This window comes from Ranitomeya imitator, chromosome 2 (assembly GCF_032444005.1).
Source record: "Ranitomeya imitator isolate aRanImi1 chromosome 2, aRanImi1.pri, whole genome shotgun sequence".
NCBI lineage: Eukaryota > Metazoa > Chordata > Amphibia > Anura > Dendrobatidae > Ranitomeya > Ranitomeya imitator.
In genome coordinates, this window is record NC_091283.1 from 374,208,307 (window position 1) to 374,230,603 (window position 22,297).

The window sequence follows — 22,297 nt, forward strand, 5'->3', positions numbered from 1 at the left end:
GAAGGAGTTCCCATAGATGCTTAGCACTTGTTGGCCCTTTTGCCTTCACTCTGCGGTCCAGCTCACCCCAAACCATCTCAATTGGGTTCAGGTCTGGTGACTGTGGAGGCCAGGTCATCTGGCGTAGCACCCCATCACTCTCCTTCTTGGTCAAATAGCCCTTACACAGCATTGTTAAGTATATAATTCATAGTTTTGATGCCTTCAGTGTGAATGTACAATTTTCATAGTCATGAAAATACAGAAAAATCTTTAAATGAGAAGGTGTGTCCAAACTTTTGGTTTGTACTGTATATCCATCCTGGCCCCCCTCCATATACAGTGGGGCAAAAAAGTATTTAGTCAGTCAGCAATAGTGCAAGTTCCACCACTTAAAAAGATGAGAGGCGTCTGTAATTTACATCATAGGTAGACCTCAACTATGGGAGACAAACTGAGAAAAAAAATCCAGAAAATCACATTGTCTGTTTTTTTAACATTTTATTTGCATATTATGGTGGAAAATAAGTATTTGGTCAGAAACAAAATTTCATCTCAATACTTTGTAATATATCCTTTGTTGGCAATGACAGAGGTCAAACGTTTTCTGTAAGTCTTCACAAGGTTGCCACACACTGTTGTTGGTATGTTGGCCCATTCCTCTATGCAGATCTCCTCTAGAGCAGTGATGTTTTTGGCTTTTCGCTTGGCAACACGGACTTTCAACTCCCTCCAAAGGTTTTCTATAGGGTTGAGATCTGGAGACTGGCTAGGCCACTCCAGGACCTTGAAATGCTTCTTACGAAGCCACTCCTTCGTTGCCCTGGCGGTGTGCTTTGGATCATTGTCATGTTGAAAGACCCAGCCACGTTTCATGTTCAATGCCCTTGCTGATGGAAGGAGGTTTGCACTCAAAATCTCACGATACATGGCCCCATTCATTCTTTCATGTACCCGGATCAGTCGTCCTGGCCCCTTTGCAGAGAAACAGCCCCAAAGCATGATGTTTCCACCACCATGCTTTACAGTAGGTATGGTGTTTGATGGATGCAACTCAGTATTCTTTTTCCTCCAAACACGACAAGTTGTGTTTCTACCAAACAGTTCCAGTTTGGTTTCATCAGACCATAGGACATTCTCCCAAAACTCCTCTGGATCATCCAAATGCTCTCTAGCAAACTTCAGATGGGCCCGGACATGTACTGGCTTAAGCAGTGGGACACGTCTGGCACTGCAGGATCTGAGTCCATGGTGGCGTAGTGTGTTACTTATGGTAGGCCTTGTTACATTGGTCAAAGCTCTCTGCAGTTCATTCACTAGGTCCCCCCGCGTGGTTCTGGGATTTTTGCTCACCGTTCTTGTGATCATTCTGACCCCACAGGGTGGAATTTTGCGTGGAGCCCCAGATCGAGGGAGATTATCAGTGGTCTTGTATGTCTTCCATTTTCTAATTATTGCTCCCACTGTTGATTTCTTCACTCCAAGCTGGTTGGCTATTGCAGATTCAGTCTTCCCAGCCTGGTGCAGGGCTACAATTTTGTTTCTGGTGTCCTTTGACAGCTCTTTGGTCTTCACCATAGTGGAGTTTGGAGTCAGACTGTTTGAGGGTGTGCACAGGTGTCTTTTTATACTGATAACAAGTTTAAACAGGTGCCATTACTACAGGTAATGAGTGGAGGAAAGAGGAGACTCTTAAAGAAGAAGTTACAGGTCTGGGAGAGCCAGAAATCTTGATTGTTTGTTTCTGACCAAATACTTATTTTCCACCATAATATGCAAATAAAATGATAAAAAAAACAGACAATGTGATTTTGTGATTTTTTTTTCTCAGTTTGTCTCCCATAGTTGAGGTCTACCTATGATGTAAATTACAGACGCCTCTCATCTTTTTAAGTGGTGGAACTTGCACTATTGCTGACTGACTAAATACTTTTTTGCCCCACTGTATCCATCCTGGCCCCCCATATATCCATCCTGCCCCCCTGTATGTGTATCCATCCTGCACCGCAGTATGTGTATCCATTGTGGCACCCCTGTATGTGTATCCATTCTGGCCTCCCCTATGTGCATCCATCGTGCCCCCCGTATCTGTATCCATCCTGGCCCCCTGTATGTGTATCCATCCTGCCCCCTCCCCCATGTGTATCCATCCTGGCCCCTCCCCGTATGTGTATGCATCCTGGCCCCCTGTATGTGTAACTATCCTGGCCCCCTGTATGTGTATCCATCCTGCACCCCCCATGTGCATCCATCCTGCCCCCCGTATGTGTATCGACCCTGCACCACCCCTGTATGTGTATCCATCCTGCCCCCGTATGTGAGAAAGAAAGAGAAGAAAAAAAAGGATTCCTCTTACCTGCCTGCGCTCCCAGCGGTGTCCTCCTCTCTTGCAAGTCCGGCGCGCTCATATTAAAATGGCCGCCAGCATAGCAGAGGCTGGCGGTGAATGTGTGCGCCCGCTGCATGTGGCGCATGACACTGACGTCATACGCCGATGACAACAGGCTCACATTCTTCATTAATCGGGATGTGCGCCGTGGTGGTTCAGGTAATGAACGCTGCGTGCACGCGTCACTGCATATATGGGGCCTGCGCTTTTAAAGGGCCTGTGCCCTTAAAAAATGCACTTTTGTTTTTTTCTTCTTCTCCTCATCTCCTTCCCACAGCCAAGGACCCACCGAGGAAATCCCCAGTGCCCCGCCAGGCCAGTCCGACCCTGAGTGTGGAAGCAACAGGCTGCGTGTGTACGAGCAGAGCCACCTGTGTAGGTGTACGGAGCGGAGCTGTGTGTGTTCGAGGTGTACAGAACGGAGCCGTGTGTGTACGAGGTGTACGGAGCGGAGCCGCGTGTGTACAAGGTGTACGGAGCGGGGTCGCATGTGTACAAGGTGTACGGAGCAGGGTCGCATGTGTACAAGGTGTACGGAATGCGAGGTGCTGGTGTAATGGATCAAATGATCCCAAGTACCAATAAGTATAGTTTCACCGCACACTCTAATGAGAACGTGTTAATTGCTTAAACATTTATTTTAGTCAAACTTATATTGGGGAGCAAAACAGAAATACAGAGTTGGAAGTGATATATACAGACGTTTCGGCTCCACCAGAGCCTTAATCATTGTATCGCTTTTCCACAGAAAATATTGAGATGCAGCGTATAGGGTAGAAATCCCACAGTGCCCTGATATGGCTATAGCTGTAGCGCTGCTCATGTAATATATGTAGGTGGTAGCCCAGCAGTTATATGATAGTCTGGTGTTGTTTGTAGGATAAGCGGCGCTGTTCTTCTTGGTTTATATATGCTCGGAGATTTAGTTTTCATCATGGCAGCTGAATGATTTACAGCTACTAGCCAGGCTGAATATGGATACTGGACAAATGCCCTGGAATAAATAATAAGGACCAAAAAACTCCAAATAGTACAATAACAACAACAACAGGTGGAAACACACACCAGAAACGGAGTATAATCCTCAACACCAAAAAATAATAAATAAACAATATACATTAAAATAAGAACCACTGGAAACCAGTAACAGGACACAACAATACCGGCATACAAAAGCCAATAAATATATATAACAAGTAGAAATTCAATGCTCCATGGGATACCAGCCAGACACAATATTACAGCGTCTCAGCATGTGCTTTAACAGCTACAGTGGGGCAAAAAAGTATTTAGTCAGTCAGCAATAGTGCAAGTTCCACCACTTAAAAAGATGAGAGGCGTCTGTAATTTACATCATAGGTAGACCTCAACTATGGGAGACAAACTGAGAAAAAAAAATCTAGAAAATCACATTGTCTGTTTTTTTAACATTTTATTTGCATATTATGGTGGAAAATAAGTATTTGGTCAGAAACAAAATTTCATCTCAATACTTTGTAATATATCCTTTGTTGGCAATAACAGAGGTCAAACGTTTTCTGTAAGTCTTCACAAGGTTGCCACACACTGTTGTTGGTATGTTGCCCCATTCCTCCATGCAGATCTCCTCTAGAGCAGTGATGTTTTTGGCTTTTCGCTTGGCAACACGGACTTTCAACTCCCTCTAAAGGTTTTCTATAGGGTTGAGATCTGGAGACTGGCTAGGCCACTCCAGGACCTTGAAATGCTTCTTACGAAGCCACTCCTTCGTTGCCCTGGCGGTGTGCTTTGGATCATTGTCATGTTGAAAGACCCAGCCACGTTTCATCTTCAATGCCCTTGCTGATGGAAGGAGGTTTGCACTCAAAATCTCACGATATATGGCCCCATTCATTCTTTCATGTACCCGGATCAGTCGTCCTGGCCCCTTTGCAGAGAAACAGCCCCAAAGCATGATGTTTCCACCACCATGCTTTACAGTAGGTATGGTGTTTGATTGATGCAACTCAGTATTCTTTTTCCTCCAAACACGACAAGTTGTGTTTCTACCAAACAGTTCCAGTTTGGTTTCATCAGACCATAGGACATTCTCCCAAAACTCCTCTGGATCATTCAAATGCTCTCTAGCAAACTTCACACGGGCCCGGACATGTACTGGCTTAAGCAGTGGGACACGTCTGGCACTGCAGGATCTGAGTCCATGGTGGCGTAGTGTGTTACTTATGGTAGGCCTTGTTACATTGGTCCCAGCTCTCTGCAGTTCATTCACTAGGTCCCTCCGCGTGGTTCTGGGATTTTTGCTCACCGTTCTTGTGATCATTCTGACCCCACGGGGTGGGATTTTGCGTGGAGCCCCAGATCGAGGGAGATTATCAGTGGTCTTGTATGTCTTCCATTTTCTAATTATTGCTCCCACTGTTGATTTCTTCACTCCAAGCTGGTTGGCTATTGCAGATTCAGTCTTCCCAGCCTGGTGCAGGGCTACAATTTTGTTTCTGGTGTCCTTTGACAGCTCTTTGGTCTTCACCATAGTGGAGTTTGGAGTCAGACTGTTTGAGAGTGTGCACAAGTGTCTTTTTATACTGATAACAAGTTTAAACACGTGCCATTACTACAGGTAATGAGTGGAGGAAAGAGGAGACCCTTAAAGAAGAAGTTACAGGTCTGTGAGAGCCAGAAATCTTGATTGTTTGTTTCTGACCAAATACTTATTTTCCACCATAATATGCAAATAAAATGTTAAAAAAACAGACAATGTGATTTTCTGGATTTTTTTTTCTCAGTTTGTCTCCCATAGTTGAGGTCTACCTATGATGTAAATTACAGACGCCTCTCATCTTTTTAAGTGGTGGAACTTGCACTATTGCTGACTGACTAAATACTTTTTTGCCCCACTGTAAATGCATAGCAAGGTACAGGTACAGTAAGTGCACAGTGCAAGAGGAATATAGGTCTAAATTAGACCTGACAATAATGTCAAACTGAAAAAGGAGACATGATATACTTACTAAATAATGATAGCAATGTGCCGGTATGAGGTTGGTCCCTGCCGCCCCAAATATATAATAATATATGTAGGTGGTAGCCCAGCAGTTATATGATAGTCTGGTGTTGTTTGTAGGATAAGCGGCGCTGTTCTTCTTGGTTTATATATGCTCGGAGATTTAGTTTTCATCGTGGCAGCTGAATGATTTACAGCTACTAGCCAGGCTGAGTACATGTGGGGGTTGCTAGGGAATCCCCACATGTAATCAAGCAGGCTAGTAGCTGTAAATCATTCAGCTGCCATGACGAAAACTAAATCTCCGAGCTCATCACTACATGGGAACCCTTCTTTGATATCACCTTCACAATTCTTGCATCCTTTGAACTTGTGAGTTTTTGGAGAGTTTCTGCTTGTATTTCTTTGCATGAAGTCAGAATAGCCCCCTATAGCTGCTGTTTTGATGTGAACTGCCTCCCATCCTCATAGATCTTTTGCTTGATGATACTCCAAAGGTTCTCTATAGGGTTGAGGTCAGGAGAAGATGGTGGCCACACCATGAGTGACTTTCCTGATCTTCCTCACCCTGCTATTCCTTCCTGGTATGTCCGCTGGCTGCTACCCCAATCCCATCACCATCACCCAACTTTCCTGATCTTCCTCACCCTGCTATTCCTTCCTGGTATGTCCGCTGGCTGCTACCCCAATCCCATCACCATCACCCAACTTTCCTGATCTTCCTCACCCTGCTATTCCTTCCTGGTATGTCCGCTGGCTGCTATGACTGTTTTTTTTCCCCTTCCCCTGCATGTTTTCTCATTTTAATTCCTTGATGCCAATACACAGTTTGGCTTTATCTTTCCATTTGGATCTATTTCCCCTTGCATTTTCCCTTCTGACTTCTAATTAATCCCCTCCTGTGTCTGTGACCAGTCTTCCTGCTGCCCCTCCCTCCTGATCACACCTGGCCTATTTCATGAGCACTTAGCCTGTTATAAATTCAGAGACACCGGTCTGTCTGGACCTTGGTCTGTCTCTAGAAGAATGTCTCTAAAAGGATAACAGCAAATATTATAGCAGAAGGATGTCTCTAAAAGGATAACAGCAAATATTATAGCAGAAGGATGTCTCTAAAAGGATAACAGCAAATATTATAGCAGAAATATGCCAGAAATGAGCCAGAAGTGAACAGAAGGTAAGACTAACCACTGTTAATAACTGCACTAAATTTCATTCACTTTCCGCCACACTTATTCTCATTATGCTGACATACGCTCTAACAGTTTTGGCTCCCTTACTCCTCACTCTCCTTCGCTATCCTCAAACCCCAGCACCCCCTAACCAAGTAATAATCTCTCCTTCCCTCCTGCCTCCCCACCTGACCTCCTCTGCTGACCTACTCCTCAACCTCATATCTCTCCTAATAAAACACAAAACAAGCCGCCCACTCTCTTTCTCCCACCTGCTCTGTCTCTCTCTGCTTCTCCTCATTGCTGGAGACATATCTCCCAACCCTGGGCCCCCACAGCTCATACCTCCTATTACTACCCCATCCTATCGCTCCCAACCCAATATAAACACCCGAAATCTTGCCCACCTCAAATCCGTGCCCATGACGCCCACCCTCCTGCACCCTCTCTCTGGATCACTATGGAATGCCCACTCCATCTGCAATAAACTCCACGTGATTCACGACCTCTTTACCTCTCGTAATCTTTTCTTTCTGGGCATCACCAAAACATGGCTGACACCCTCTGACACAGCCTCCCCTGCTGCACTATGTTACGGTGGCCTCCACTTCACCCACACTCCTCACCTTGGCAACAAACATGGTGGAGTGGGCCTTCTCCTTTCTTCCAACTGTACCTTTAACCCAATCCCACCTCTACCCTCCCCTCTTTTGAAGTCCACTCTGTCCGCCTCTACTCCCCCTACAACCTCCAAATGGCTATCATATACCGACCTCCGGGCCCGACCACTGCCTTTATTGACCAATTCTCCACCTGGCTCCTTCACTTTCTGTCTGCTGACATTCCCTCCATCATCATGGGTGACTTCAACATCCTCATTGACACTCACCAGTCAGCAGCCTCCAAACTCCTGTCACTTACTTCATCCTTTGGACTTACTCAGTGGTCCTCCTCAGCCACCCACACAGACGGACACACATAAGACCTGGTCTTCACCCTTTTATGCTCCTTATCAAACTTCACAACCTCCCCTCTCCCTCTATCTGACCACCATCTACTCACTTTCTCATCCCCGTCCTCCTCACCTGTCACCTATGTCCAGCAACATGTGCACCCACGCAGGAACCTCGCACACCTAGACACCAACACACTCTCTGACTCTATCCTACCACTGTCCTCTATATCCTCACTTCACGGCACAGACACTGCCACTGCTTTCTACAATGCCACTCTTGCATCAGCTATTGACACGGTCGCCCCTGTCATGCACAGCAGAGTGTGACGAACCAATAGACAACCCTGGCACAATAACATCACTAAAAAGCTTTGGCAAGTATCCAGAATTGCAGAACGGCGTTGGAATAAAACGCATTCACAAGATGATTTCACTGCATTCAAACAAGCAACACTGGCATTCAAATCAGGCCTACTTCACAACCCTCGTATCTTCCTTATCCCACAACCCCAAACAGTTGTTCAACACTTAACTCCCACCTCTGCCCACCACTGCCTCTCCGAGTTCCCTAATCGTTGCCGAAGACTTTGCCATGCACTTCAAAAATAAGATAGACTAAACAAGGCAAGTCTTTGTTGTCCAACCACCACAACCCCTTTGTGTGAGAGACCAATGCCCAAACCCCATAACTTCACTCTCCAAAATCTCTGAAGGGGAGCTTGCTCATCTTCTCTCCAAATCACACCTCACTACTTGTGCACTTGACCCCATCCCATCTCCTCCCCAACCTCACCACCACACTAATCCCATCCCTAACCCATCTCTTCAACCTTTCACTAACTTCTGGTACCTTCCCCTCTGCCTTCAAACATGCCACAATCACACCTATGTCCAGCTATCGCCCCATATCTTTGCTCCCATTTGCTTCCAAACTCCTTGAGCAGCATGTCCATGCTGAACTTTCCTCTCACTTTGCATCTAACTCTCTCTTCGACAACCTACAATCTGGCTTCCGTCCCCACCATTCCACTGAAACTGCCCTGACCAAAATTACTAATGACTTACTTACAGCCAAAGCTAACAGACAATTCTCTATACTCCTCCTCCTAGACCTGTCCTCTGCCTTCGACAGTTGACCACTACTACAGATCCTCTCTTCTTTTGGTGTCAAAGACGTTGCCCTATCTTGGATCTCCTCATACCTTGCCAACCGCACATTTAGCGTTTCCTACTCCCATACTACCTCTTTATCTCACCCCCTCTCTGTTGGAGTCCCCCAAGGCTCTGTCCTAGGACCCTTACTCTTCTTAATCTATACACTTGGCCTGGGACAACTCATAAGGTCCTATGGCTTCCAGTACCATCTATATGCCGGTGACACTCAGATCTACCTCTCTGGCCCAGATGTCACCTCTCTGCTCTCCAGAATCCCAGAGTGTCTATCAGCCATATCCTCCTTCTTCTCCTCTCACTTCCTCAAGCTCAATGTGGACAATTCTGAACTAATTTTCTTTCATCCATCACGCATATCTTCCCTACCTGATCTATCAAAATAAATGAAATCACACTTTCCCCTGTCCCCAAAATCTGCTGCCTCGGAGTAACCCTGTCCTTCAAACGCACATCCAAGCTCTTGCCACCTCCTGTCGCTTCCAGCTCAAACATATTTCCAGAATCCATCCTTTCCTCAACCCACTCTACCAAAATGCTCGTGCATGCCCTAATCATCTCCCGCCTCGACTACTGTAACATACTCCTCTGTGGCCTACCTTCTAACACTCTTGCACCCCTCCAGTCCATCCTTAACTCTGCTACCCGACTAATTAATCTCTCTCCTCGCTACACTCCTGCTTCACCTCTTTGCAAATCCCTACACTGGCTCCCAATTTCCCAGTGCATCCAGTTTAAATGACTAACACTGACCTACAAAGCCATCCATAATCTTTCTCCTCCGTATATTTCCACACTAATCTCTCAATATCTTCCCTCACGCAATCTCCGGTCCTCCCAAGACCTCCTCCTCTCCTCCACTCTTATTCGCTCCTCACTCAATCGCCTCCAAGACTTCTCCCGAATATCACCCATCCTCTGGAATTCAGTGCCCCAACACATTCGGTTATCCACTACTTTTGGATCCTTCAAAAGAAACCTGAAAACCCACCTCTTCAAGGAAGCTTACAGCCTGTAAATACCTGTCTCCTTCCCCATAATCCTGTAGAATGTAAGCCCGCAAGGGCAGGGTCCTCTTCCCTCTGTACCAGTCTGTCATTGTGAGTTTTGTTTACTGTAAGTGATATTTGTATTTTGATGTAACCCCTTCTCATGTACAGCACCATGGAATTAATGGTGCTATATAAATAAATAATAATAATAATAATAATAATCTCCTTTTATGCCCATTGCAGTCAATGACTCAGAGGTATTCTTTGCAGCATGAGATGGTGCATTGTCATGCATGAAGATGATTTTGTCCTGAAGGCACGTTTCTGCTTTTTATACCATGGAAGAAAGTTGTCAGTCAGAAACTCTATATACTTTGCAGAGGTCATTTTCACACCTTCAGGAACCTTAAAGGGCCCTACCAGCTGCTTCCCCATGATTCCGGACCAAAACATGACTCCTCCACCACCTTGTGGACGTCGCAGCCTTGTTGGGACATGGTGGCCATCCACCAACCATCCATCTAGACCATCCAGGGTTGCTCGACACTCATCAGTAAACAAAACTGTTTGGAAATTAGTCTTCATGTATGTCTGGGCCCACTGCAACCGTTTCTGCTTGTGAACTTGTTTAGGGGTGGCCGAATAGGTTTATGCACCACAGCAAGCCTTTGAAGGATCCTACACCTTGAGGTTTGAGGGACTCCAGAGGCACCAGCAGCTTCAAATAACTGTTTGCTGCTTTGTAATGGTATTTTGGTGTGAAATATATGTTTTCATACCTTGCCCAAGGCATTGCACTATTTAACGCTTTTCCGCAGCAGAGAGATCCTTTTTATTTCCCATATTGCTTGAAACCTGTGGCCTGCTTAATAATGTGGAACATCCTTTTTAAGTAGTTTTGCTTTAATTAAATCACCTGGAAAACTAATTATCACGTGTTTAAGATTGATTTTAGTGATCCATTGAGCCCTGAGACACAATACCATTCGTGAGTTTATTTGAAAAACAAAACAAACTCTTTATGACACTTAAATCCAATTTGCATAATATATTGTAACACGGTGTAGACATCTGGTTAATTAAGGTAAATGCTGTGTCGTCACAGTAATGTTTACATTTTTTAATGTTTATTCATTTTTAGGGGGTACAATGTTGTGAATTCTGCTTTTGGGCTCCCTCCGGTGGTTGTAGGTGGTAATGCAGTTGTCTCTGGGCTGCAGTCCTGGACAGGTGTATCTGATTGCAATTCTGACTGGGGTATTTAGGTTTGCAGGACTCATTAGTCCTTGCCAGTTGTCAATGTTTCTTGGGAAGTGTTGGATCTCTGTCTGGCTTCTCCTGCTTAGCTGCCAATTCAGCAAAGATAAGTGTCTGTTTCTTTTTCTATGGCACACAAGCTGTGTGCTTGTTTTTTGATTGTATTCCTGCTGAGTTTAGGAGTCTGTGGAGTTGCAGATATACGTTCCACGTCTTTAGTTAGATGGAGGAATTTTTTGTATAATCTGCTGTGGATATTTTTGGAAGGGTTTTAATACTGACCGCACAGAACTCTGTCCTATCCTTTCCTATTTTAGCTAGAGTGGCCTCTTGTGCTAAATCCTGTTTTCTGCCTGTGTTTGTCTTTCCTCTCCTACTCACAGCCAATATTTGTGGGGGGCTGCCTATCCTTTGGGGTTCTGCTCTGAGGCAAGGTAGTATTCCTATTTCCATCTATAAAGGTATTTAGGCCTCCAGCTGTGACGAGGTGTCTAGGGTTTGTTAGGTACACCCCACGGCTACTTCTAGTTGCGATGTTAAGATCAGGATTTGCGGTCAGTATAGTTACCACCTACTCCAGTGAAAGTTTTCATGCTGCTCCAAGGTCACCGTATCATAACAGTACAAGTAGTGTTTGTCTATGACATCTTTTTGGGGTACATATTACAAAACTTTATGTGAAGGAATATAAGAAAAAGCTATGTTGCTCTTTCAGTATTTTTTACATTTTTCACTTTTTGACTTGCTGCACGAATAATCTGTTACCTTTAATCTTTGGGTCAGTACGAATATACCAAATTGTAAGTTTTTTTAAAAATAACTTTTGTACATTTAACCTCTGCCCGCAAAGTGATGTAACTATGTCAAGATTGTAGGTTTACTTTAATCTAATGTAGTTATGTCAGAAAGAGGGTATGAGCTCGGGAGCTGTGCCTATTTAATCCGCAAGAGGAGTTAGATGTCAGAATTCTGCGGTATGCCAAGACCAAGAATGATACCAATCTTGGCACTTTAACCCCTGATGTTCCGCTGTCATTAGTGACAACGGCATGTGAGGAATCTGTCAGCTCCTCTCCACCCCTGAAGCGCAAATGGAAGGGTGCGATAGTTACTATATCAATATGGAAGCCTAGCAATGGCTTCTCTGTCTGGCATATCTCTAAGCCAATCAGATTCTGCTGGGGGTGGGGCCTGATTGCCTGTCAAAGACTTACAGTTGAGATAATGCACTCTAGTGCCTGGATCCGGGGGCCGCCGGAAGGTGAGTATATAACTATTTTTTATTTTAATTCTTTTTTTTTTTAGCAGGGATAAGGTGCCCACATTGCTATATACTATGTGGGCTGTTATATACTTCGTGGGCTGTTATATACTGCGTGGGCTGTTATGTACTGCGTCTCTGTGGTATATACTACGTGGGCTGTGCAATATACTACGTGAGCTGTGCTATATACTATGTGAGCTGTGCTATATACTATGTGGGATGTGCTATATACTACGTAGCTGTGCAATATACAGTCATGGCCAAACGTATTGACACCCCTGCAATTCTGTCAGATAATACTCATTTTCCTCCTGAAAATGATTGCAAACACAAATTATTTGGTATTATTATCTTCATTTAATTTGTCTTAAATGAAAAAACACAAAAGAGAATGAAGCAAAAAGCAAAACATTGATCATTTCACACAAAACTCCAAAAATGGGCCAGACAAAAGTATTGGCACCCTCAGCTTAATACTTGGTTGCACAACCTTTAGCCAAAATAACTGCGACCAACCGCTTCCGTAACCATCAATGAGTTTCTTACAATGCTCTGCTGGAATTTTAGACCATTCTTCTTTGGCAAACTGCTCCAGGTCCCTGATATTTGAAGGGTGCCTTCTCCAAACTGCCATTTTTAGATCTCTCCACAGGTGTTCTATGGTACTCAGGTCTGGATTCATTGCTGGCCACCTTAGAAGTCTCCAGTGCTTTCTCTCAAACCATTTTCTAGTGCTTTTTGAAGTGTATTTTAGGTCATTGTCCTGCTGGAAGACCCATGACCTCTGAGGAAGACCCAGCTTTCTCACACTGGGCCCTACATTATGCTGCAAAATTTGTTGGTAGTCTTCAGACTTCATAATGTATGCACACGGTCAAGCAGTCCAGTGCCAGAGGCAGCAAAGTAACATCAGGGAACCTCCGCCATGTTTGACTGTAGGGACCGTGTTCTTTTCTTTGAATGCCTCTTTTTTTCTCCTGTAAACTCTATGTTGATGCCTTTGCCCAAAGCTCTACTTTTGTCTCATCTGACCAGAGAACATTCTTCCAAAATGTTTTAGGCTTTTTCAGGTAAGTTTTGGCAAACTCCAGCCTGGCTTTTTTATGTCTCAGGGTAATTAGTGGGGTCTTCCTGGGTCTCCTACCATACAGTCCCTTTTTATTCAGACGCCGACGGATAGTACGGGTTGACACTGTTGTACCCTCGGACTGCAGGGCAGCTTGAACTTGTTTGGATGTTAGTCGAGGTTCTTTATCCAACTTCCGCACAATCTTGCGTTGAAATCTCTTGTCAATTTTTCTTTTCTGTCCACATCTAGGGAGCTTATCCACAGTGCCATGGGCTTTAAACTTCTTGATGACACTGTGCATGGTAGACACAGGAACATTCAGGTCTTTGGAGATGGACTTATAGCCTTGAGATTGCTCATGCTTCCTCACAATTTGGTTTCTCAAGTCCTCAGACAGTTCTTTGGTCTTCTTTCTTTTCTCCATGATCAATGTGGTACACACAAGGACACAGGACAGTGGTTGAGTCAACTTTAATCCATGTCAACTGGCTGCAAGTTTGATTTAGTTATTGCCAACACCTGTTAGGTGCCACAGGTAAGTTACAGGTGCTGTTAATTACACAAATTAGAGAAGCATCACATGATTTTTCGAACTGTGCCAATACTTTTGTCCACCCCCTTTTTTATGTTTGGTGTGGAATTATATCCAATTTGGCTTTAGGCCAATTCTTTTTGTGTTTTTCATTTAAGACAAATTAAATGAAGATAATACCAAATAATTTGTGTTTGCAATCATTTTCAGGAAGAAAATGAGTATTATCTGACAGAATTGCAGGGGTGTCAATACTTTTGGCCATGACTGTACATGGCTGGGCAATATACTACGTGGCTGTGCTATATACTACATGGCTGTTATATACTACGTGGCCTGTTATATACTACGTGGCCTGTTATATACTGTGTGGGCTGCGCTATATACTACGTGGGCTGTTATATACTGCGTGGGCTGTGCTATACACTACGTGGCTGTTTGCTACGTGGCTGTTATTTGCTACGTGGGATGTGCTATATAGTACGTGGCTGTGCTATATACTACATGGCTGTTATTTGCTACATGGCTGTGCTATATGCTACGTGGGCTGTTATATACTACGTGGCCTGTGCTATATACTACGTGGCCTGTGCTATATGCTATGTGGCTGTGCTATATGCTACAAGGGCTGTTATATGCTTTGTGGGATGTGTTATATGCTACGTGGGCTGTGGTATATTTCTCTGCTGCATCTGTGCATCATGAATCATGGTATGTGTTAAAGACGGGTCCACTGAGACTCTTTCGCCCGGGAGCCGCCCTGGCTTCACTGATTGGTCACGCCCGGCCGGCCACGAACAATCAGTGACAGGAGCAGTCCGGCCGCGAATTGGAATGGAATTTGAACCACGCTTCGCTAATTGGTCGCGCCCGGCCGGCCGAATTCTGTGTATAAATTGCATTATTCTGAAAACTTCATAAACTACATACATATTCTAGAATACCCAATGCGTTAGAATCGGGCCATCAACTAGTTGTTCATAAGAGTCTGAACGTTGAATCTTGTAGATTGAATTGAAGGTTGTTGAGTGACTGCGTATGACCGGTCCTTGCAGCTTATAGTTCTGCTATCATTGGAAAACAAAAGCACAGGTTAACTCAACAATTGATGTTGGTTAAGATGTTGATTACCCACTGTGTCAGTTCATGCAGTTTGTTCTTCAAATATTGAAGGACAAACTATGCAAGTTATTTGAACACTTGAACAATGAGATGTCTTCCTCCCACCTTTCCCCAATCCTGTGGATAAATGCCTGAATAAGAGCTGTGAACTATAAAAGGAGGATCTTCCTCGGTTTCCAGAGACTCTACAGAACGGCAGCCAGGCAACCATGGCACCAACTCGAGGAACACAGATTTGATTCACTGCCCATCACTTAAACTACTGAGACGTTTAGAAAACTCAAGCTGGGGCAATCAGGTCACCTGGCCACATAACTCAATGGACTCTGTCAGCTTCCTAAGATTGCCGCTACCTATTCTCTGGGGTGCCTGCCAAAAGTGGGATGCCACTGGTCGGGATAGTAGACCCTGGTTGCCCCAAAGTCACAGCTCCTGGTGAGCAAGAGGAAGGGTTAGACTCCACCATCATATGTACTTGATAGGACTGTACTGTATGTTATCTATTTGTCGTTCAATAAAGTATTGACACACCATATTACCCTCACCCTGTGTTGTCTGAGTAGTATTCTACCCATGGAAAAGGAGTATGGGCGCTTTTTTCTTAAGACAGACAGGCCAGCGGATGAGAAGACCCCACTGACCCTCGTGTGTCCACAACAATGTATTTTCAAGGCATCGCAGATTCAAGTGACCTAGTGGGACTAGTATTTACTATATATATATATATATATATATATATATATATATATATATATATATATATATACATACGCACATACATATGTATATGTCATATAAATATGAAAAAAACCCTCCCAGATTTAATAAGGGTTGATTGTAAAAAAAACACAAATTAGCGCACAATTTGAAACGCAAGAAAACAATGGCAGAACTGTTTTTTATATTCCTTCCTGTACAGACTTAATAAAGGTTTGTTAAAGGGAATGTGTCCTGTCAAAATAAATGCAAAAAACTTGCAGATATGGGGTTAATCTGTGGTCTAATAGCATTCTAAAGATACCCGGCCATCACACTGAAAGCTCGGCTATCAGGAGGAAATAATCTTTATTTCTCCTGGCAGGTTCCTGCTTTCAGTCATAGAGGTGCAGCTTCAGTCAGAGCGAAGTACATGGTGGATGTAATCAAGCAATAGCACTGACTGCCAGCTGACTCACAGTGTATTAATACAGAGGCGGCTATCAGTCAGTACAGGGAGTGGTTACAGCCGTTGCTCACTATCTACTGAGCATTGACTGAAGTCGCGCTGGCCAAGCTTCACAAAATGTTAGAGTTGAAAGGGACCTCCAGGGTCATCGTGTCCAACCCCCTGCTCAATGCACTAAACTATATGAGACAGATGTTTGTTCAGCCTCTGTTTTGAAGACTGCCATTGAAGGAGAACTCACCAGTCACCACCTGTTGTGGCAGCCTGTTCCACTCATTGATCACCCTCACTGTCAAAAAGTTTCAGTTTCATTCCATTGCTTCTCATGTTTCCATGTGCAAATGAGAATGAGGATGATCCCTCTACAATGTGACATCCCTTCAGATATTTGTAGACAGCTATTAAAGGGAGTCTGTCAGCAGTTTTGGCCAATATAAGATACGGCCATCACCTTTCAGGGCAGAGAAGCACGCCTGCGCAGGAGCACGATGCCGGTGAGCTTCTGTGGGTTGCGTCATGCACAAGAAGCAAGAAGGAGGGCGGCGATCATAAGAAGATGGGAGGCGCCGGACCAAGCCCAGCAACACCCAGGTGAGTATGATAAAACTTATTTTTCAGTTCTTGCAGGTTGGGTTGGGGGCTTACATACAGCATTATAGAATGTGGTGTATAAGCCCTGAAAGGTTATGGCAGTATCTTATATCAGCCAAAACTACTGAGAGGTTCCCTTTAGGCTAGGTTCACATTGCATTAGTGCAGTCCGTTTAGCGTATACGCTAACGGACTGCGTTAACGCAATCTCCAAAAAGTGATCACGTTTAGCGATTGCGCTAGTGCAGATGCCCGCTAGCGAGAACGGACCCAAAAATAATGCAAGCAGCGTTCGAGGTCCGTCACAAACTAACGGAACATCGCTAACGCATGCCAAAAATGGCATGCGTTAGAGATGCGTTAGTTACATTGCGGTCAATGGGTGCGCTAACGGATCCATTACATTGCGTTAGTGGCGCTATGTAACGGATTCCCTTAGCTGATATTCACTAACGCAATGTGAACCTAGCCTTGAGGCTCCTCTTAGCCGCAGAATCTCAGGAGCAGATGTACCAATATGTTCATGAGCTGCCCCTGGCAGCCATTTTCTCAAAGTTTACAGCACTGAAACCAATAGGAAGTTGACTCACCAACATTTTCTTAAAGACTGGGGCCCCTGAATCCGAACAGCCCCTCCTCACAGCCCGGGCATGCAGCAGAGCCCCACTCCTGCCGCTACCGCCAGCTTCCTGCAGCAGTGACCTCTGCCTCCTGGGATCCAGCTCAACTGCAGCCACCCCAGATAAGCTACATTTGCATTATAATGTGTTCCCCCAGTTACCCCTCAAATCTGTGGGGAAAAGTGCATCTTACAATCCGAAAAATACAGTAACTACTTCTGGTTCCTGACTGGATGATCAAATTTCCTTTAGGGACACCTAGAAATCACAGGATATGTTTAAAAAAGACTGATTTGTTTTGTTAGATACCTAGACAGAGTTCAGTAGAAAGCCGAAATGCGTAGGTATGGTTACTAGTACCCTACGTGCACTAATGTTGAATTGCCTTAGGAGCCTCTTAATTTGCACATTAAATGTTAAGTTTCACTTACAAAAAAATGCAGCCTTATTTGCTGGTTTGCTATTCCTCTATTTCTTCTTTAAGCTCCTCACAAAATTCTCTCCAAGATATCTACAAGGCTTCCCATATGCTCTGGTTTCTGCTAACCGAACCAATGGAGACTCCCACTTTTGAAACCTTTTAAAAGGAATATGAAAACCCACCTCTTCAGGAAAAACTACAACATGCCAGTAACCACCATACTGCCATATTATCAAATTCTCTGGAGATAGTTAACTGATTGTTATTTATTTACTGTAAATCCTTTTTTGCATTTTGGAATAAAGAGTGCTATTGATCAAATATATTGCTACACAAGAACATTTCTCTAGAAAGCAAAATTAGAATGATAAAATGGACAGATAATAGTATCTCTAGCCTGGACTAAAGGCACAGTGTTGTTAAAATAATTAAAGTCTATAAAAGAACCATTTTCAAGAGCATAAAGTGACCTAAAAAAAACTCTAGGTGGAATCTACTGTGCAATTTTCATGTTACGATTTATAAACAAAATTGCTAACAGCCCTCAGACAACTTTTCACAATCATAGCATGAAAAAAAGTACGATACGGTCAAAACACAAGCAACATTTAATGATTAATATCAAGTTTTGATATTCACATACATGTATAAATAATCCCTTGAAAAAGCTTGACCATGAAACAGGGTTAGAGTGGTGGTCTGTTTTCTCTAGCACTTTCATATGTCCCAGTCTGGTACATAATATTCTTGTGTACTTTTGATTGCACTTTATTTTCCTAGTTTATGTGCCTTTCTGCATCATGCTTTCTTCAGCTCAATTGCAATATTGCTTTTTTGTATCTCCTGTGGACGTGCTTTTTTTGATTGTCGTATTACCTTATGAATTTTGTCATAAAGACAAGTTGTCTGAGGAAAACATTTTCTGCTTTCTGAACATACAAATGGCTTCTCTCCTGTGTGAATTTTCTGGTGTACAGGAAGTTTATGTATAAACATTTCCCACATTATGAACATGAAAATGGCTTTTCATCTGTGTGAATTCTCTGATGTCTAATAAGATGTGATTTCCTGTTAAAACATTTTCCACATTCAGAACATGAATATGGCTTCTCACCAGTGTGAGTTGTCTGATGTCTAATAAGATGTGATTTCCTGTAAAAACATTTTACACACTCCGAACAAGAATATGGCTTCTCCCCTGTATGAATACTTTCATGTGTAACAAGACTTGATTTATTGCTAAAACATATTCCACATTCTGAACATGAAAATGGCCTTTCCCCTGTATGACTTCTCAAATGTACAATAAGATGTGGTTTGTATTTAAAACACTTTCCACATTCAGAACAGGGAAATGGCTTTTCACCTGTGTGAGTTCTCTGATGTCTAATAAGTTGTGAGTTACAGTAAAAACATTTCCCACATTCAGAACATGAATATGGCTTAATTGTGTCTCTATTCTGATGTGCAACAAAATCTGATTTTTTTGTAATCCCTTTCCCACATTCTGAACTCTCCTCTATGTGCATTCTCTCATGCTTCACAAGACTTGATCTTTGGTTAAAACATTTTCCACATCCTGAACATGAAAATGGCTTCTCTCCTGTGTGACTTCTCAGATGTACAGTAAGATTTGATTTGTTCATAAAACGTTTCCCACATTCTGAACATGAAAATGGCTTCACCCCTGTGTGACTTCTCTGATGGACAATAAGATTTGATTTGTTGTTAACACACATCCCACATTCTGAACATGAAAATGGCTTCTCTCCTGTGTGAGTTCTCAGATGTATAGTAAGATTTGATTTGTTGTTAAAACATTTCCCACATTCTAAACATGAAAATGGCTTCTCCCCTGTGTGAGTTCTCTGATGTCTTATAAGATTTGATTTCCTGTTGAAGCGGTTTCCACATTCAGCACATGAATATGGCTTCTCACCTGTGTGACATCTCTGATGTTCAGCAAGATCTGATTTCTTCGTAAACCCTTTTCCACATTCTGAATTTGTAAGGGACGTCTGTTCTGTGTGAATTCTCTCATGTTTGACTAGATTTGATTTCTGGTAGAAACATTTCCCACATATAAAACATGAAAAAGACTTCACCCCTGTGTGACTTCTCTGATGTGTAATGAGACTAGATTTCTTGGTGAAACATTTCCCACATTCTGAGCATAAATATGACTTCACTTTGGTGTGAATTATTTGATGTGCAATAAGACATGATTTCCGTATAAAAGATTTCCCACATTCAGAACATGAATATGTCTTCTCCCCTGTGCAAATTCTCTGATGTGCAGCAAGATGCAATGTAACAGCACAACTTTTGTCATATTCTGAATATGAAAATTTCTTTTCTACTGTTTGAGATGATAGCTTAACATCTCTCCTGTGATGTTTGCTTTGCTTAACATTATGTGAAAAATCAGAAGATAGAAGCTGTTGAAAAGTATCAGATATTAGATCATTGCTGCAAACGGCTGTCTGTAAAGCAGGAATAACGGCATCCTTTTCATATGTATTTTGTGTGATCTCTTGATCATCTGCTTTAAAATTTGATGACTTCAGATGACCATCTGCGTTTCTGGTACAGTCTTCTGCTAAAAATAAAATTGAGTTGTTTTTTTTTAATAATATTACTATATACTTATATTCATTATCACGTCTCAGTATAAATTTTAACAAATTGTGATATTAATAGGAAAATTCAAATGTCCTTATTAAAGTTGCCATACACATTAGAAGTGGAAAACTTGCCTTACATGTAAGGAATTGTGACACAAAGAATATAGGTGCAATTTCAGATCTTATGGAGTTTGTAGCTGGATTATTTGCAAACAATGGGTGCTCGTCCATGGTTTTCTACAGAGTTCAATAACTCAAGTTACACAAAGTATATTTCATTAAAATAATATTCACTCAAAATATAATTATTTTTGGTGTAAAACCTTTAATTTTGCCCTCTGTTAATCAGAAACAAAAGTCACTCATTTTTTTTATCTTATAAAAGCCATGTTTTATAGCCATATTAAGGTTTGGTTTTTTACTGGACAAATTATAGTTTTGAATGACAGGATTGATTTTATTATGAATTCCACTGAAAAATGTAAAAAAAAAAAGTTGAAATTATAACAAAAACCACGCAATGCTGTCATAGTAATTTTGAGTTTTGTAAGTGGTGAAAAAATGTCATTACTTTTTGGGTTTCATATGTGTTCAGTAAAATTGATTAGAAAACAGTATTTTTCAATTATGACACTACCAATCTTGTACATTGTTATATATACAGTGGGGAAAATAAGTATTTGATACACTGCAGTTCCTGCAAGAAGAAGGCATTGAAGCTATGTACTGGCCCACCCGTTCCCCAGACCTGAATCCGATGGAGGACATCTGGGACATCATGTCTCGCTCCATCCACCGTCACGTTGCACCACTGACTGTTCAGGAGTTGGCGGATGCTTTAGTCCAGGTCTGGGAGGAGATCCCTCAGCAGACCATCCGCCGCCTCATCAGGAGCATGCCCAGGCGTTGTAGGGAGGTCATACAGGCACGCGAAGGCTACACACAATACTCCACACACAACACTGAGAATCTTTTCCTTGCCACGAGGCATTTCCACTGAAGTTGGATCAGCCTGTAATTTGATTTTCCACTTTGATTTTGAGAATCATTCCAAATCCAGACCTCCATGGGATATTCATTCTGATTTACATTGATAATTGTTAGGTTTTAATGTTCTGAACACATTCCACTATGCAATGAATAAAAATTTGCAACTGGAATATTTCATTCAGAGATATCTAGGATGTGGTATTTTAGAGTTCCCTTTCTTTTTTTGAGCAGTGTATATTTTTTTATATTCTCATAAACCGGGATGGTACCTGCACCGTCCGGGGCTCTTTAAGCCCATAAATGCCACGATCAATAGCAATCACAGCATTTAGGAGGCTGGGAGAAGGAGGGGGCTCCCAATCCAATAGGCACCCCCAACATGTAATTGCGGGCGCCATTGTTGCCAACGCAACTTAAGGTCATCATGATGACCTCCAGATCTGCCAACTTAGGGGTGCCTTTAGATCATGCCATAGCTCTTCTCAAGATGTAGCAAAACAAAATATATTATATAAATGTGATGTCGCTGTAATAGTACTGACCCGAATAATAAAACTGTCAACTGTTCCTCATAGTAAGTGGCATAAAAAAAAAATCCCCGAGTTGCTGGTCATGTGCCAGAAAGTTTTATCAATAAAAGCGACATGTCCAGCAAAATACAAGCACTCACATGACTTTGACAGCAGCAATATAAAAACATTATAGCTCTAAAAATACACCAATTTTTTTTTCTTTTAAACAGTTAAAAAATAGTTTTTTAGCGTGACAGCAGCCAAACATAAAAATCTGATATAAATCTGGTATCGATTTAATCGCTCATTCCCTTTTGAGCTTTCCACTTTGAAAATTAAAAACTTGGGGCCTGACCAAAATTATAGTAGATTAAATGCCTCTTAAAGTCCTCTTTTTCTCAGAAGAGGCAATTTGCATAGTAGATTAAATGGTAATTTTTCATTCACTCAGTTCAATGTTATACAATTATGTGAATCGCCTGAGGTATAAAAA

At 42.6% G+C, this 22,297-nt stretch overlaps 1 protein-coding gene across 1 annotated transcript in view; it reads right to left on the reverse strand.

Annotated features, from left to right (window-relative positions):
• Nucleotides 1-18,268: 18,268 nt before the first annotated feature.
• LOC138663993 (zinc finger protein 432-like) overlaps nucleotides 18,269-22,297 on the reverse strand; it is a 29,857-nt gene continuing 25,828 nt past the window's right edge. The window contains exon 7 of the mRNA XM_069750391.1: nucleotides 18,269-20,277. Within this exon, the coding sequence (XP_069606492.1) occupies nucleotides 18,683-20,277 (1,595 nt within the window). The 3' untranslated portion in view covers nucleotides 18,269-18,682. The remainder of the gene's footprint in view (nucleotides 20,278-22,297) is intronic.